Raw genomic sequence first — 19,992 nt, 5'->3', positions numbered from 1 at the left:
ATTTCGCAATTCAGCTTTCGCAAAAAAATCATTTTTTCAAAATGTTGCAGGACTGAAAATAAAGCTGACATTAAGTTGAAGACTTTTTTGCATATAGAAGAATACTGTACCTTTTATTTGCAATTTGAAAAATTAAAATCGGTTCACTACCAACGCGTCAGGAATTTTTTGAAGTTATACTCATTTACGATCGAGAGTGAAATTTTATAATACCGGGCGCATGCGCACACAGACAGTATGTAGTTGGTTGCTAATATTTTAAGATATGTATGTATCAGCGCTGTCAGCGCAAATAAGTCATTAAAAGGATATATTAGTGTTTTTAGTAAATGTATTATTTATTAAAATTTTTGTGTCTTTGGATTTGTCTTCCTCGGAAATAAGATATTTTATAATAATAATAAGTATATATTAAGTATTTTTGTATACTTCACTTGGTCTATTAAATTTGTCAGTATGTATGAGAAATCTTGTAACCTGTCAAAGCTAAGGGAATATAGCTCAGTGGGAGAGCTTGTGACCGGAGATCAGGAGGTCCCGGGTTCAAATCCCGGACGATTCATATTCTTTTTTCTTTTTTTAATTTTTGGTATCGTTTTATTAAATTTTTTTAAAAAGTGATAGGTAAGAAAATTAGTTTAATATTTAAATAAAATACAAATAACCTGTTAAGTATATTTATTTCTTTGAAATTATATAATAGAAGTATAACTTCTTACGTGCGTACAAAGTACACACTCATTTTTTTAAATAAACATTAATTTTTGGTGCTAGGCGCAGGACAGCGGATACGTTTGCTCTGATTGGGCATTCTAAGAACCTTTGATAATGATTGATAAATTTTAATTTTTAGTACATTTTGATATAAATAAATAAATTTGTTTATTGCTAAATAAAAACACATACTCTGTCATTTGAAATAATACTTTTTTTAGCAAAAACTTTCTTTGTTCATATATTTTAACATAGAGAATAAAAGTTTATTATTTTTAAACATATGCAATTGGTTAAACAATATTTCACAAACAATAATCAAATTAGTTTGATTTTTGTGGAAATAAAATATTAAAATACTATAAAAAAAATAATATATTAGATAAAGATTGGAAGAAATTTTGGTGGAAATCAACTTGTGTGAACCGAACACCGCTGTCCTGCGCGTAGCACCAAAAATTAATGTTTATTTAAAAAAATGCTGACGCCGTGGTAGTTAACCGATTTTAATTTTGAAAGTTGTAAATGAAAGGTACAGTATTCTTCTATATTTTAAAAAAAAATTAAACTTGCTATCTGCCTTATTTTCAGTCCTGCAACATTTTGAAATAATGAATTTTTTTGCGAAAGCTGGATTACAAAATTTATTTCGCAAAATCTATTAAACCGATCTGAATGAAATTTTAGTATTGTTTTAATATATCATAAAGTTTTTCTGGGTAAAATATGAAGGTCCTAAGTAAAGCATAAATGGTCGAAAAACGTAAAATGCAAATACTTGTTTTTTATGTATTTTTTTTGCAATTATTGCTATTTTGCAACAAGGGTGACAATTTTTAAAATTTTTAACCAATTATATATTAGTCCTGTCGCCAGGGGGGTACAACGGCCTCCTTTATTCAGATGGACTTACCCAAGTTTTTTTCATGTATTTTGACCCGTAGAATGCGAATTTTTTGGGTAACAGTTGATCCGGATGTCGATAAGATTGTTATAGACAAAAAACTTGAGGAATTACATAACAGCGATTTCTCGCAAAACAAAACATTTTTTTGTATTTTTTGGGTCATTCTAAGCAAAAAATGTTCTGGAAAGTTTTTTCGTAGGATGCATAGTTTTCGAGATAAGCGCGGTTGAACTTCCAAAAAATCGAAAAATTGCAATTTTTGAACCGGAATTACTTTTGATTAAAAAATAAAATAGCAATTCTGCTTACCGCATTTGAAAGTTCAAGTCAAATTATATCGGTTTTGATTATTTGCATTGCTAAAAATTAATTTGTTTATTCTTAAACAAAGCTATAAACAGTAATAAACACCTAGTGCGTGAGTGATGTTTTCAATTATTTCTCATTTAAAATCGAACAAGTAGGTAGAGTAGGTACAAGTGCAAGCGAGGCAATATCTACGTAGGATGTATTAAAACGCATGTATTAGGTACGGGAAACACTATGTGTTTACAGCTTTGTTTACCAATAAAAAAATAAATTTTTAGCAATGCAAATAATCAAAACCGATATAATTTGACTTGAACTTTTAAATACTGTAAGCAGAATTGCTATTTTATTTTTAAATCAAAAGTTATTCGGCTTCAAAAATTGCAATATTTCGATTTTTTTAAATTTTAACAGCGGTTATCTCGAAAACTATGCATCCTACGAAAAAACTTGTAGGAACATTTTTTGCTAGAATGACCCAAAAAATACAAAAAAATGTTTTGTTTTGCGAGAAATCGCTGTTATGTAATTCCTCAAGTTCTTTGTTTATAACAATCTTATCGACATCCGGATCAACTGTTACCCAAAAAATTCGTGTTCTACGGGTCAAAATACATAAAAAAAACTTGGGTAAGTCCATCTGAATAAAGGAGGCCGTTGTACCCCCCCTGGCGACAGGACTATATTGTAGGAAATTTAATTACGCAACAAAAAATCGAATTTTTCCTTCCATTTTTGACATTTTGATTATTTAAACAATGTTCCGGACCTTTTTCAGTGCGAGGATAACTCAAATATTATTATATGAGTTAATTCTAAACAATTTCTGCAAAAAATATGAGTCACCTCTCAACGTCCATCTCAACACAGATGCGCCCTGGACTATTGTTTTTGATTCTAAATTTATTAGTTAGCCAAGTTTGAAGAATTTCATCACCTGTTTTATCGTTCTCTCATCGATGGTAAATTTAGAATGGAAGCGGAGAGCGGTAATTACTCGAAAGCCATAATGTCACTTTGCGCTTGTAATACATACAACATTTTTTCTACAATCACTTAATAAAATGAAACTATTTTTATTTAAATCATTAACTTTATTGTAACTATTTTATATCTGTCATTATAATGTCATGACATTAACTTTTATATCTTTCAGTTTGAATGTTCAATGTGTCTGTATTGTATGGTTGTACGGTTGCTACGGACGACGAGTGTAAAATCAAACTTTACCCACTAGAGTTGTAAAGTGACGGTACTCAGTCAGCGTCAACTTTTCGTTGCCATTGACAAGCAAAAAAGCCTTCTTTTCTAGTGATTGTAGAAAAAAAACTGTTAACGTTTTTTTTTGAGACAAAATAAAGCCCACATGGGGGACGTAGCGCGGACATACGCGTATGTATATAACTATGAATATGAAGTACAGTTAGATATCTTGCATGTCATGTTTGTCTAACATTTTGATATAAAGCCCAGTGTGACTGTCCATCAACATCAAATCTGATTTCTTTGGGAACGATGTAACTCATTATTGCTAAACTTTTTTTTTCAACAATGTCTTTTTCCACTTCTGATGGCCTTTCTCTCTTTGGAGTCTTTGGAAGTCGAATATATCCAACATTGCAAAAACAATTTACAATTTCTCCTCATAAATTTATATCAAGTGAGTCATATCAAGCATATGATAAAAAAGCCTCATATACCCCTTTTCGGATTTGGTTTTAATTTTGTAACTCCCAATGAGGCTATCTATAAGGTCGGCACCTCCCATAAGCTAGTAATTTTTAATAACACTGGGTCAGTCGATGTTTACTGGTTGTCTTTCTAGTACATTTCTGAAAAGAAGAGGAAAGAGGTCTCCCTCTTCTTTTCTTCTCTTGTTCTCCTGCCTGTAAAACTCATAGGATGTTTCTCTCTTTTGGCATTCATAAAACATGTCCCAACCACACAACTCTCTGTGCCCTGATTTTCTGTGTTATTTTGGGTCTCTTAAACCTGTCCATTAGCTCCTGGTTTCTTCTTCTGCGCCATTTCCCGTTAGATTCCTTAATTATTCTGTTGCTTTGCTACCTTTCAACAACTGTTTTATAACTGTTACCCAAAGGTAGCCAAATTCTGTTACCATCTCAAATACTGTTTCTCAGTTATCCTTAGAATGGTTTATTTATTTTTTTCTGTATTTTCTCCTCTCATTTCCATATACTTGGTTTTTTTATTTATAGTCGCGCCATATTATTTTTTAGCTTTTTTGTTAAATTTTTTGAAGATTTTTCGAAGTTCTATTCTTGAAGGTGTCAGAAATACTAAGTCATCTGCGAAACCTATACAGGGTGTCCAGAAACTCTACCGACAAACGAAGACAGGAGATTCTTCAGATAATTTTAAGATAATTTAACCCAATTCACTTAGTCCGAAAATGCTTGCTAAGGGAGCTAGAGCTCTTTGAAGATAGCGTCTTGTAATTAGTTTTTCTTAAATACCTCCAGAACGCTTCCATTTAGAAAAACAAAAATTAGTACGCGTATTTATCTTCAAGATATAAATCTAATCCATTCATTGCAAATTTCTAGTACCGATCATTAGCTCTCGTTTTGGGGAGGGCAACGGTTATTTTATCGCATAACTTTTTTATCTTTAACTTTTATGCATTTCTGACACTGGATAATTAAATTGTGAAGTATTTTAGTACTAAAAGGTACTCTTATTTTAAATCGGAAGGACACACCGTTTTCTAGAAAAATCGATTTAAACATTTTTCGCTTTTTGAATAAAAAAAATTCAAAAAAACTGTTTAGAAAGACGAAAACTGGTACATTTATTTATATTCCAGAGATAAATCGATTTCATTAATTGCGAATTTCTAGTACTGGTCGTAGGCGTCCGTTTTGGGTAGATCAACAGTTATTTTATAGCATAAATTTTTTGTCTTGAATTTTTGAGCATTTTTGACATTAGATTATTAAATTATGAGGTAATCGAGTACTTAAAGTTACTCTTACTTTATGTTTGAAAATACTTCGTTTTTTGTTGAAAAGTTCTTACATTTTTTTTTCAAATTCCAAAAACGAAAAACTTCCAAATCGATTTTTCTAGAAAACAGTGTATCCTACCGACTTAAATCAAGAGTACCTTTTAGTACTAGAATACCTCACAATTCAATAATCCGGTGTCAAAAATGCATGAAAGTTAAGGACAAAAAAGTTATGCGATAAAACACCCGTTGCTCTACCCAAAACGGACGCCTATGACCGGTACTAGAAATTTGCAATGGATGGAAACGATTTATCTCTGAAAAGTAAATAAGCATACCAATTTTTGTTTTTGTAAATAGAAGCGTTCTGGGGGTATTTAAGAATAACTAATTTCATGACGCCATCTTCAAAGAGCTCTTAGCTTCCTTTAGAAGCATTTTCGGACTAGGTGAATTGGGTTAAATTGTCTTAAAATTATCTGAGAAATCTCCTGTCTTCGTTTGTCGGTAGAGTTTCTGGACACCCTGTATAATTGTATACTGTTGTCTTTTGTTCAGAATCGTGCCGCTTGTCTGGATCTTGGCTCCTTTAATTATTTTTTCTTTTAATAGGTTGAATAGGTCTGTTGACAGTGAGTCTCTCTGTAACTTAACCTAACAGTTTAAAGGTTAAAGTCGATAAAGGACCAGCAGCATGTCACAACTTTTATTTAAACTTTCTATAGATGAAACTCATGGTTGAAGAATTTGTGAGATTGGTATGGGGTTGATAAAAGCATGTATATAATACAAGCAAACTAGGGTAGCAGAGAATAAAACTAAGATAGCTATGATGGTAACCAACGTTCTGAAAGGACATGGTACATGAAGAAGAGAATAGATGAAACAATAAAAAATTGTAACAAAAAATGTGAACAGATGGGATTAAAAATTGACAACTATAGTCCCTACAGTCTTTTGCTTGCCGATGATCAAATAATTTTAATATACCTAAATAATAAAGTCAAAAACGACTACGACATCGTCTACATTTTAAAAAAACTAGAATAAAAAATTGGGAGATGAGGGTTGGGAATTAATTAGAATTAAACTAAATATATGTATAGTCATTGAAAACACCGCAGAAGACCTGAAGATAAATAACAACTCTATAAAACAAACAAAATGAATACAGGGTGTTTCATTAATAATTGTCCATATAGCAACTGGAGAAACCTTAGCACAAAATACGAGAATTTAACCTTAAAACACTTAAATAAAATGTGGTTCCTTACTTAGTTACAGCGTGTTTTATCTAAAAATTTAAAAACTATTTTTGCTCAGCATTTTAAAACTATTCGACGTATCCTTTTCATACTTGGAAGGAATTATGGGTACTGTACAAACTACTAAATTATGTTAAACAAACGTTTCTGGCTATTACCAGAGGCGTACGACGGGGGAGAGTGATTGGTTGACCCTTTAGAAATTCTACGCCACTGGCGAAATTGATATTTTAGTTCAATTTTTGGATTCTCCAATACTTTCTATGAAAATAATATACTCTTCATTCGTAACGATAAAGTCATTAGTTTTCGAGATCTTTGAAGTTTAAAATGAAACGACACAGTTATTTTGATTAATGTATTGTGTCGCTTCATTTTTAATTTCAAATATCTCGAAAACTAATCATTTTATCGTTACGAATGAAGGGTATACTATTTACATAAAAAGTATCGCAAAATCAAAAAATTACACTAAAATAGCAATTTTGTCAGTGGCGTAGAATTTGGGAAGGGTCAACCATCCACTATCCCCTGTCGTACGCCTCTGGTACTAGCTAGAAACGTTTATTTATCTTAATTTAGTAGGGTGTACAGTACATACACTTTCTGCCAAGTATGATAAGGATACGCCAAATAGTTTTAAAGTACTGGGTACAAATAATTTTTAAATTTTAATCATTATGAATCATATCATAAATAAATCAATATAACTGTGCCGTTTCATATTTAACTTCAAATATCTCGAAGACTAATGACTTTATCGTTACCAATGGAGAGTATATTATTTACGTAGAAAGTATTGGAAAATCTAAAGATGGCACTAAAATAGTAATTGCTCCAGTGGCGTAGAATTTGAGAAGGGTCAACCCTTCACCATCCCCTGTCGTACGCCTCTGGTAGTAGCTAGAAACGTTTGTTTATCATTATTTAGTAGGGTGTCTAGTAGTCGCACTTTATGCCAAGTATCAAAAGGATACGTCGTATATTTTTAAAATGCTGAACAAAAATAGTTTTTAAATTTTTAGATAAAACAACCTGTAACTCAGTAAGGAACCACATTTTATTTAAGTGTTTTAGGTTAAATCTTCGTATTTTGTGCTAAGGTTGCTCCAGTTACTATATGGACAATTATTAATGAAACACCCTGTATAAATAGGTCTAGATTAAACGATATACATATTAAATAAAATAAAGAAAGAAAAGACAATAAATACACAATTACACTCGATTATATGGAGCGACGATATTACTAGCAAAACTAAATACCAAATCTTGAGGAAAATAGTGGAAAACTGCTCACTGTATGGATGAGAGACGTGGGTGATAAAAAAAAGAATGAAAAATAGAATAAATGCAATAAAAATGATGTTTTCGAAGAAGAAGCTGCAGATTTACACTCATGGACAAATTGAGAAATTACCGAATTAGATAAATAATGAATGGGAAAGAGACACTAACATAAAATAGAGAATCGAAAATTACTCTGGTATGGAAAAATATAGAAAAATTTAACTAAATAGAGGTAAGAAAAGAGGACTTCCTAGATTACAGTATAGACCAGGAATGATCTGTTTTTAGGTGGATTTGAGAGGTGGCATTCGGATTTTTGCGGATAAAGTTAGGTGATAACTTTGTCGTTTTTTTTTTCTATTTTCTTTGCTTATAACTTTAAAACGATTCATTTTGGAACAAAGTCGTATAGGAATAAAACAAAGATAATTAAATTTTCTATCAGATACGATTGGTTAAAAATGTTTTAATTTATTACCCTTGCTGCAAAATAGCAATAAATATAAAATAAGGGGGCAAAACAAGCCTGTCCTTATTCAATTTTTTTCCATCACTTAGGTTGCTCTTGGAACCTTCCTAATTCGCTTAGAAAATTTTTGTAATGTGTTAAAACCGTCCACCAAATTTCATTAAAATTGACTTACTAAATTTTGCATAATAATTTTGCAATCTAAACTTTTTTAAAAAATTCAAATTTTTTAAAATCTTGCACAACAAAAACAAGAGGATACAAAGATTTGTCAATTTGTTTACATATAAAGAAGCACTCTACCTATCTAATTCACTTTACAGAATTGAAATCGGATTATTTAAGCGGCCTCAGCACTGTTTTAAAGTTATAAACAATTTTTTGGCTTATAAACAAATTAGTGCTGTGGCCAGGAGGGGATTCTACGGGCTCCTTTATTTAGATGGACTTACCCAAGTTTTTTTATGTATTTTGACCCGTAGGACACGAATTTTTTCGGTAACAGTTGATCCGGATGTCGATAAGATAGTTATAAACAAAGAACTTGAGGAATAAAATAACATCGATTTTTCGCAAAATAAAATATTTTTTTGTATTTATTGGGTAATCCTAAGCAAAAAATGTTCCTACAAGTTTTTTCGTAGGATGCATAGTTTTCGAGATAAACGCGGTGAAACTTTCAAAAAATCGAAAAATTACAATTTTTGAAGGCGAATAACTTTTGGCTAAAAAATAAAATAGCAATTCTGCTGACAGCATTTGAAAGTTCAAGTCAAATTATACCGGTTTTAATTATTTGCATTGCCAAAAATTAATTTTTTTATTATTAAGGAAAGCTATTTGTTTTTAAGCCAAAAAATTGTTTATAATTTTAAAACATTGCTAAGGACCCTTTAATAATCCGATTTTAATTCTGTAAAGTGTATTAGATAGGTAGAGTACCTCTTTATATGTAAAAAAATTAGCCAATTTCTAAATGGTCTACTTTTTGTTCAGAAAGATTTTAAAAAAATTGAACTTTTTTAAAAACATTTAGATTGCAAATTTATTATGCAAAATTTATTAGGTCGATTTTAATGAAATTTGGTAGACCATTTAAGTAAGTTATAAGAATTTTCTAAGCGAATTACTAAGGTTCTAAGTGCCACCAAAGTGGTTAAGAAACATTGAATACCAACAGGCGTATTTTGCCCCCTTATTTTGTATTTATTGCTATATTGCAGAAAAGATAATATCTTAAGACATTTTTGACCAGTCGTATGTCATACAAAATTTAATTATCTTTATTTTATTTCTCTATGACTTTGTTCCAAAATGAATCGTTTTAAAGTTATAAGCAAAGAAAGCAGAAAAAAATCGATGTTTTTCGAAATTTTTAAATATTTAAATTTTTTTATTAATGTTCCGGGCATATTTGAGAAGGAGCATAAGTCAATTATTATTACTGAAGGGGTCACCTAACTGTATCTGCAAAAATCCGAATGCCACCTCTCACATCCAAAAATAGACGTTTTTTACAGGTTAGTCATGGTCTAGTAGAACGAATAAATAAAAATCAACAGCAATGGAAAAAAGAGTTCTTATTGAAGATGATATATACGATATACGACAAGAAGAAATGGTGAGGTGATTGGAATGTGGTAAACGGCAAACAGAATATATGCTATCTAAAGGCGCGGAGAAATGAATAGTGAATAGAAAAATAATATTATTTTAAGGCCGTCTGTCTCTACGAAAAATTGGGCATCCTTGTATTATTTTCAGTTAAGTTAAATATATAACTGGAGTTGCCATTAAATGTCAAAGGAAGTCTAAAATTAAATACTAAGAGAGCCACGAACAAATTCACTTCATTCCAACCTAATAAATATGTACACTAACTAACACAGGTACAACCCGCGCAAAAATGTCTAGAACAGGCATGAAACAGGCCTATTGTTTGTTGACAATTTTGTCCAATCTAACAATTTAATAAAATTAGTAGGTCGCGGGAAGATCAAGTTGCGGTGTTTAGACAATTGAGCAGCAGTTATCCCAAATCATAATATAGGTTAATGTGCAATGTCGCAGTTTTTTCTGTATTGTTTTTCTCGGTGATACGTAGTGTTGTAGTACACGCGAGTTTGGTTTGTTTTGTTTCGTGGTTCGGGAATTGATGATGTCGATATTGCGTGACTGAAATCTCCGATGAATTCTTCAGGGGGGTCGAGTTCCAACCGTCGTCCTTCACAGGTATTTTCCATTGCCATTTTCTTAGTACAATAACTGAAATTATGAAACTATACCAAAAAATATAGAATATAGAATAGTCAAGATGCTTCATTTTGAGGAATCTTCAAAACTTTAAAATATTGTTTAAAATTGAGAAATATGCATCTTACATATTAGGGAGATTCCATAGATTCAGCTAAAAGATTTTCTGTGTAGGTGTAGATTTGATAGGGTTACCATAATTTATTAAGGCCAAATCCGGACAGGGGTAGTCCAAGGGGTTGTAGACAGTGGCGTGCTGGCCATATAAATGAAACGGTGCAATCACCGAGAGGCTGCGGCATCTCGAGGCCGGTTAAATAAGTTTCTTTCACAAAAAATTTTAGATGTAATTTTAGATTTTTGTTGGATTAATTTTAAGTTTAGAAGAGATTAACAATAACAGTGCTAATGACAACTCGTTATTTATCTGAAGCTCACTTGAAAAATATCGCAACGTTCGAAACAATCCTGATTGCTACAACATTTTTGAGGATATTTACTATCACAACTCCTCTTTCTGAAGATCTGTAAACAGATGGTTTGAATATCTTGGCTACGTACGGAATGGTTAAAAAAAGTCTTGAAAAATTAAAATGTCTTAGGAATGATTTTCAAACTAAAAAAAGCTTCCATTTCATTTATTATATGGGCGAATTCAGAATTAGAAAAGAATAACACTAATAAATAATATGTTAAAAGAAAATTGACCAAGAAAGAAGAAAAGACTAGGTGGTGACTTTAGTGATGACCAACCTATATTAAATTCAGAAAAAAATTTGAAGTTGAAGTCTATTTCAAAATTTTTGTCCGAATTATTGGAAGTATCGAAAAACGATTTGATCAAGACAAATCCCTCTATATTCTAGAAATTTTTATACAATAAAAAATGGTATGCCCTTAGCGAATCATTTGCTGAAAAATTCAGAAACTTTTATTCTACCATATCTGTGACTGGACTGCAATTTAGAGAAGAATTCGTCAACTTTGCTGATAAATGGATTGTATTAAAAAATAGGATTTTTCAAAATATGTACTGAAATTATAGAAGACAGCGTTAATGGTGAATATGTTCAGTTCAGAGAAAATATGAAGGATGACATTATTAATCTAAGTGATAATGAATATGAAGTAACAAATTACAATATTGTTGATACAATGAAAACTTTACCAACGTGTTGTACTAAAGTGTAAAGATTGTATAGCTTGCTGTTAAGCTGTTTTACAAGTACAACTTATATCAGTGCGCTCATCCAAATTTAAATATAGTATACCTTGCGAAAGAACCTTTTCAACGATGAAATACATAAATCGGTTAAGAATTACTTTAACACAACATCACTTGGAAACATTTATGTCAATGGCTATTGTATGAGCTTAAAAATGATGAAATTATCAGTAGTAATTGCACAAGAGCTCTAAAATTATTGAGTTTTTCCCGAGTGTCACTTTGGCAGTTTTAATTTCACGAGCCGAAGGCGAGTGAAATTATGTCAAAATGTCACGAGGGCAAAAATTCTATGTTAATTTTAGAGTTCGAGTGCAATTTGTTGCGATTATTTCATGAATAAAACTGTTCAAAACCAAAATTTTATTGTAATTTATATATGTCAGTACCAATTAGTGAAATTAAACACACAGTTGTTATAAATATGTATTTGACGGTTGAAAGTCATCACTTTTATAATTTTTAAAACATTTGTCATTAATGTCACTGAATGTATTTCTTCGTAGCAACGAAGGGCATTTGACGTAATATGCTTAACGACGGGAGATTATCAAAAATTATCACCTTAATTTGCATGTCTGTAGCTTTCTATTGGTCAGAATCTCCTATGAATGAAATAATCGACGAATTTGCTCAAAAATCTACTCTAATGCGAAAATTATTGACCCAGAGTTAATTATTTTATAAAATAATTGCAAAATAATCTGTAAATTATTGCGCTGTATTAACATTTAAATATTGTTAAATTAAAGTATTTGTACTATACTTGTATTTGTACTCTCTTGTATAATTGATTTACTAAAATTAAATTGTGGCTTACTTCCCATCAAAACTAGTTAATTACAAAAATGTCACAAGAAAATAGCTTCAGAATAACTAAAATTCAACTTAATACATAATTAAAAAATTTTCAAATATTTTATTTAACTTTTATCTTAATTACATTAAATTCATATATAACATTTATGCAAAAAATTATGGTTTCTGCCTTTTTTTTTTCTTCTTTTATGGCCTTTGGGAACTGCCCATTTAGCCAGCAACACTTCTTAAAATCAACGCCTGATCATACACCAAGACCATTACGAATCAAATCGATCAAGGGTAGGGAACGAAAAAAAAAACTTTTCGTACCCAGATCGTTCAGGGTGACTAACCACAGACTAAGTAGGGATGATAATACGGGGTATTATTAATTTACACGACTAATTTTATAATCTAAAGTTTCAATTTACACGACTTAACTTAATCTAGAACAATCCTAAAGATTGACGGTTTATTCAAAGCTAGTAAGGTCATCAGATTATATGGGGGATAAACGTTTTTCTGCCTTGCTTCAAACAATATTGTCATACATTTATTATTTGTAAGATTGCTTATTCTTAAATAAAAAAAAACAGCAAATTAAAAAAAAGTCATTGAATTCAAAGTTTTATGTTTAATTAAAAAATAATTTATATTTTTGTTTTATTAATAACGAATAAAAATCCTGATAATAGAAGATAAAATGAGGATGGGAGGCCGCTTTTCTATAAAATCACCGGGCCGCTTGAAAAGTTCCAGCACGCCACTGGTTGTAGAAAATGTAAAATGTGAATTTGGCTGTGTTGCTACCTCTACATTGTACATATGTATAAAAAGTGCATATGGCAAAATTAAAAGTACAGCTGTTTCGCTACAAGATGCAATTAACATAAAAAATCTCTGCCAGTTGAAAATACATATACACCTACATATTTATGTTTTAACATGGGCGCTTTAGACCTAGAAAATAATATTACAGAACGATATAAAAAAATATTTTTAAAATAGAAAAGGTAGTTAAAATAATGAATTGCAAATATATGATGACGTTATATTTAATACACTTTTACTTAATTAAAAACAAACAACTTAAAAACATTCATGAAAAAGAAAAGGATAAACATTCAAGTTTTGCTTAGTCTTTACTGGGCTCAGGAATAGGTTATTCTTCATCTGCTCTTCTTTAATACTTTCAGAAGATATAATTTCTCATAAAAATGGCTTGTCATTTTTATTTTCTCATGGAATTCGAAACATAACATGACTGTTGGGCCAAGTATTTTCCATTATTTTTTTTAGTAAAGAAAAAAATCCGGACATTTCTCATATCCGGACATGTCTTTCAAATCCGGACTGTCCGGACGAAATCCGGACGTACGGCAACCCTAAGATTTGAGCGCATTTAGAATAAACCTCAGAGCCTTGTAATTAATGCAGTCTAATTTTTTAATACCACTGTTTGTGGCAAATCCGTACATCTGTCTTTTGGAATAAGATGTTTATCTTTTTCTAAGACTCAAAAGATTTCTCTTTAAAAGTTATCCAACTGATTTTCTCCACTTTTAGCAATTATTCAAGACTCAAAAGATTTTTCTTTAAAAGTTATCCAACTGATTTTTTCCACTTTTAGCAGATAGTCAGGTTTTATATCTGTATGATTATTGGTTTTAACAATACCATTTAACAAGGCTTCTAAACAACAAGATCATTACCGTAATATGGAGAAGCAACTTCATGAATAACAGTTGTGTGTTGCCCAAATGCAAGATCAAAACGAGACTTAGACAGTCTTGGTCTTGGTCTTGGTATTGCGCTCCAGGTCTTGATCTTGGTTTTGGTCTTGCAGCCAGAGTCTTGCAAGTCTCGCAGTTACCCATTAGCCTATTGCATATCTTAGAACAACGTAACAGAGAGGTACATTTTAAGCTTGATTGAATATCATAGCCATAGTAAAGACTAGCCAAATTAATAAATATCTTAACAACTGACACCGGGTGGGATTTGAACCCACGATCCAAGTGATACCTGCCTATCTTCTAACTAACTAAAAGTTAAAACTACCTCTTAAAGCCCACAAAATTTCATTTGCATATCTCAACCGGTTTTAGAGCAATAAATAAATCGTCGGTTTGTAAGAAAAATTTCAACACCCCCTATTTGGAAAACGAAGCATTTATAAAGTAAACGTTTATGAAGCAAACTGTCATTACTTTTTCGTTCAGAATTACCCATTAAGATTTGCCATACTTATTTAAAAACATCCTGCATTGATGAAAAACGTGGATAGTTAAAAAAGTACCTAACTTTTTTATTATCCAATAGAAGTGAATAAATAAAAAATCATAATGCTAAGAAAATATGAGGCTATTGTTGGGTTTTAATTTCATTATTAGACTTAGGCAAATATGCAAATAAAAAGGTATGAAATATGCGCATAAATATGCAGTATTTTACCCAAAATATGCACGTTTATCTAGAAAATATGCATGTAATTAAAAAAAATTACAGTATTTTTTTATTTAAAAATATTTTTATTTACAATATCTCCGCATGGTGTATTAATTAACATGTATATATTTTACTAACTAAGCTAATTAATTAAATATTTAATTATTTAAGTATTTTAACAAATAAATAATTGATATTATTTCGAATTGTGATAACAATAAATAATTATCAAATGCTGTTCAAAATTTTCTAACAAATCCTTATGGCTTCTATCTGATTACATAGAAAAACTTATTTTGAGATTAACTGATGTAATTGGGGCATTGTTCAAATTTACGATAATATAGTTGGTTCTAAATTAAGTGCTTCGAAAAATGTCCCAGCTAGTACTTGAACCACTTGAGAAAGAATCTGGTATTAACCACTGTTTTTTCCATGGTTGCTTTAAATTTTTAAAAAATTTCCTATCCAATATGTATTACTTTTAACGTTTTGAAACAATGATTCAAATTCTTTTATTTAAAATGTACTGTCTAACAATGATAATTATTTGGAGGATTCTAATTGAGTAATAGTTTTCTGAACAAAACTATAGTTTGATTTTATGAATGACACCACGACACTGAACTGTTTATTTGCGGCATTTTCAAAGCACAATAATTATTCACAATTACGAAGACACGTGTTCACGGCTTATTTTACAACAAAAGCGAAATGGGCCGACAAAATAAAAATTTTTACCTAGAGATATAAACTGGCTGATTTTGCTCTTATATAATAAGCCGCTCTTTTATTAGTTACTACATTCAGGTACCCAAAATTTGAATATGTACCAAGAGAGTATAAAATAAAATTAAATATTGAGATTTCCAAGCTACTTGTTACAGTAATATAAAAATATATGTATAGTTACAACCAAAATTTAAAATTATATGCACTTTATGCACACTTATATAAAAATATGCAAAATTGAAAATTTTTGCATATTTTATGCATTATATGCAAAATATGCAATTTGCATATTTGCCTAAGTCTATTCATTATATTATTGCATGCTTGAATAATGCTAGAATACTCCACAGAGTGAGAAAAAACACAGTTTGATTGGTACACCCGGTATACAAAGACAATAATTGACCTGTCTAGCAACAATATTATTAGAGTAATATTTATAAAGAATAAGACAGCATTAAAAAATAACTTAAATTGGACAACAGGTTTAGGAAATTTAAGACATTAAAAATGACCCGTTTTTAAGGTGGTGCGTTAATTTCTTGGAGAAGTGTACCTATATGGTTAAAATAATATTTCGGTATTTTGTTTACACAATATCCGGCATTATCTGTACATCCTTTTTTCTCGTATCATTATCTTGAAAAGAACAGGTATCACTGATGTCGTCAAACGTATAGCCAAGCTGAAATGGAATTGGGCAGGTCACATAGCGAGACTGAAAGACTCAAGATGGACCAGACCAGAAAACTAATTGACTGGCCCCCAAGAGAAGACAAACGCAGGAGAGGACGACCACCAACACGCTGGATGGACAACATTAAACGAATATCCAATAAATGGCAACAAGACGCACAGAATAGTGGAGAGTGGCGAAAAATGGGAGAGACCTATGTCCAGAAGTGGACAGAAGAGGTTGCATGATAATGATGATGATGATGAGTCAGTTCTTGTTGCTGAAACATTGTTGCTCATCTGCTAAGTTTATGAGCTGATTTATTCGTTCCTGCAAAATTTTTGTTCTAAGTTTCAGGGTAGTATTTAGCACATTAATACCTCTGTATTATCAAAATGTTACAGGACTTTTACAAAAGTAGAAAAATTCATTCAAAAAGTTTATTCGAATTTTCTACTGTCGGTTGTGTGTCATTATTTTATATTTTGTCTTTATTGGTTGGTGATCTGGACAAATTTTTCTAGATTTTTTATTATTATTTTCTTTGTGATTTATTGAAGTATTGCCAGTATAGGTATTGACAATGTAAAACAATATTTTTTTAAGAATGTTGTCGTGAAACGAAAACAAGAGGTGTATTATATTTTATATTTCAATTTGTTCATAGAGTGCCTTAAACAATCTTACTAGTTCAATTCTTATTAGAAATAATCAGAGATTGTATATTTTATTACTCTATGAAGTATTCTAAATTATTTTTCTTCTTCTTCTTCTTCTTTTATATATGCAGTACTGCCTGTTTTTCTTCAACGGTGCCTTTCATTCTGCCTCAAAGTTGTCATTCCATCTTTTCCTTGGGCGTCCTATACTTCTTCTGCCTAACTTCTTATCCCTGGCTATTCTCACTATCCTTGATTCAGACATCCTGCTTATGTGTTCATTCCACTCTTATTTTCTGTTCTTTACCCAGGTATTTATATTGTCTACCCCACATATGCGTCTGATTTCCTCACTTCTTAATCTGCCTTGTAGTTCTTTTCCAGCAATCCTTCTTAAGATTTTCATTTCGTTGGTCTCCAGATGTCTTTAAATTATTTTTGAACTTTTAAATAATATTTTTAAACACAACGACAATTTAGTACGTAGAAAAAACAGCATTATACATTTTTGTACACAATATTATATTAGTTTAAAATGTCTCCTCGTATCTGAAGAAGCTATTGTACAGCGAAACCTGTCATGTTTGTCGATATTTTGAAGAAACTAAAAAAATACGTGTTTTATCTTTTGTTTTATTATTAAATTTTTTTTTCTGATTTTTTTTGTACAATCTGGTTCTTGCAATTTTTAAGTGACCCCGTAAAAAATATTTAATATAACAAGCAAAAATACATATATCTCAATACAACCATACGAGATTTACACCAAGTCGGCCTTTGATCTGTAACCAATTTCTAACAATTTTCAATGTCGATTTTAATAGTAAAAACAAACAATTATTCATTTATAATTTAATTAAAAATAGATGAATAGTATTTCAGTGGCGCATCAGGAGGAAACTAAATATAACATTGGAGAACGATTTGAAAAAAAATGATGTTGGGTTTGATTTTTAAATTATTTTTCTCTATCACGTCCAAGTTTTTCTCTACCCCACAATCGAGCATATATCATAGCATCATAGGTTTTCTATCGCTTCCCCATTGGCTGACACCAACCTTCTTCGATAGATGGGATTTGATGAGCAATAGTTGAATGATTTATACCTAGGTCACACGATCAAACTAGCCAAACAGAATCAAACAGCAGAGATAACTAGAAGAATCCGAATGACCTGGACAATAGTAAGAAGACGCAGTGATATGTTGAAAAACAAAAAGAAACCAATAAATCTAAAGAAAACGGTATTCATCAGTTGTATTCTAAGGTGAACGAGAAACATTGTACATTGGAGACCACGCGTACGCAGTCGTAGTAGAAGAAGACCGCAAAAATTATGGCTAGACGACATCAAATCAAAAGTGGTTAGGAACTGGCACCAAATAGCACAAAACAGAGAAGAGTGAAGAACTCATAGGGAGTTATATTCTAGATAGACGAGAAACATTGTACATTGGATACCACGTGTTATGTTGGTAGATTGCCATGATACGTTGCAGGGTTGGTATGTCGAGTTGAAACACTGACTCTAACTTATAACTTTATTTATGATTTACAACATCCATCAACATAAGGTTACTAAGATGTTGTTTCGCGGGGTAGTCCTTCAGGACACCCTTCTCGCATGACTGCTAACTAGCATAGTAACGATCTTAATCTTAATATGAATAATAACAATACTATATTGCTAATATTAATCCCTCTGTGGGCTATTTATCTCTTCTTCTAACTCGGACTTTGGAAGTAAGCTATACGTGAGTCTCTGCGAGGTTACACAAACAAACTTCGTCAATCAACCTTCGTTTTGTTTGTGTATGTAGAAACAATATCTTTTGTAACAACCTAAATTACTTAAAAGTATATACATTTTTTTCGATACATATTATATTATACAGTAAGGGTTTTTTCCCTTACTGTACACACGTGAATACAGTCGTAGTAGAGGAAGACAAAAAACGATGGCTAGACGACATCAAAGCAGAAGTGGGTAGAAACTGGCACCAAATAGGACAAAACAGAGAAGAGTGGAGAAATCATGGGGAGGCCTTTGTTCAGGAGTAGATGAAAACAAGCTGAAGAAGAAGAAGTTCAATGATTTAGTACGAGATTTAGGGCTATCCAAAAAAGCTTCAGAGATCTTAACATCAAGACTGCGTGAGAGAAACTTGTTTGAGATGGGGCTAAGACTACCTATTTTCGATCTAGAGAAAGTTCTTTTCTACAATTTTTCGAAATGATGGTGGATCTGTGTATTACCATAATATACGTGGTTTAGTAGACATTTTAGACTGTAAGGCAACTAAATGGCGACTATCTATTGATGACTCAAAGCGGAGCTTGTAGTGTGTTCATCACATAGTGTGAACAATCAGTTTATTTGAGTAAAAAATATGAAGAAATAAACAGTAGGTATGGTATTATTGATATATTGCAATATCACATGCACAATTGATCATTTGTGTCGACCTTAAAATGATCGGCTTCTTACTTGAAGAGTAAATGCGCGTTTTCACGGTACACTTTGGATGATCATCCCGGATGAATAATCCAAAGTGAAAAATAAATGAATCGTGTAAACTATTATTCATCAAAAATGATCATTCAAAATGAATATTGAACGAAGTTGAACCGAGTTCTACTTTTGTTCACTTTAGAGTATGCATCGCGGATGAATCATCCAAAGTGAACCATGTAAACATGCTTTTATTGCTGTGAGTCATCGGCAGTGACTAGTGAAAGGCGGCAACAGGTCCACGTGGATATTTATTGTCGTGTTTAAAGTGCGTAGTTGTTGTATTAGTACGTTTTTAGATAGTTTTTTGACATGTCTTGATTTTCTGTAGACCATTCCTTTAACAAACACGTTGACACCCCCATTTTGTAGCGTTGATTTATCCACGGCCTTACCCACCAACGTCGTTTTTTTCTAATCTTCTGTTTTCAAGTGCATGTCTAAGTTCATTTAAAAGATATTCACATATTATGCCAATTCCAGCACGTACAACTTCAGTCGGCGCCATTTGTAAGTGAACACACTAATTCAGTCTTGGTGATCCATGTAAACGATAATAACTTTCATCGCCGCAATCACTTTGGATGATTCATCCGGGATGATCATCCAAAGTGTACCGTGAAAACGCGCCTTAAGCGAAAGACCACAGGGGCAATAATTTACGGCGCCGTAAGAGCAGTAAACCCATTGGTTGACTAACTGCTCCACCAATTGTATATGAAATAGGAGTTAGTCAACCAATGCTTCGTCAGGTTTACTGCTC

At 31.5% G+C, this 19,992-nt stretch overlaps 1 protein-coding gene across 3 annotated transcripts in view; it reads left to right on the top strand.

Moving 5' to 3' along the window:
• Positions 1–19,992, top strand: part of LOC114327060 (endothelin-converting enzyme homolog) — a 167,437-nt gene that overhangs the window by 18,640 nt on the left and 128,805 nt on the right. Inside the window, exon 1 of one of the 3 annotated variants that reach the window (XM_028275573.2) lies at positions 9,821–10,154. The exons of the other annotated variants lie outside the window; for them this stretch is intronic. Within the exon in view, the coding sequence (XP_028131374.1) occupies positions 10,110–10,154 (45 nt within the window). The 5' untranslated portion in view covers positions 9,821–10,109. Of the gene's footprint in view, positions 1–9,820; positions 10,155–19,992 lie in introns of those variants that run through there. 3 annotated transcript variants of the gene reach the window in all.

The sequence above is a fragment of the Diabrotica virgifera genome, chromosome 4 (genome assembly GCF_917563875.1).
Source record: "Diabrotica virgifera virgifera chromosome 4, PGI_DIABVI_V3a".
NCBI lineage: Eukaryota > Metazoa > Arthropoda > Insecta > Coleoptera > Chrysomelidae > Diabrotica > Diabrotica virgifera.
Note: the sequence above shows the minus strand (reverse complement) of the source record. Positions and strands in the feature narration are given on the sequence as shown.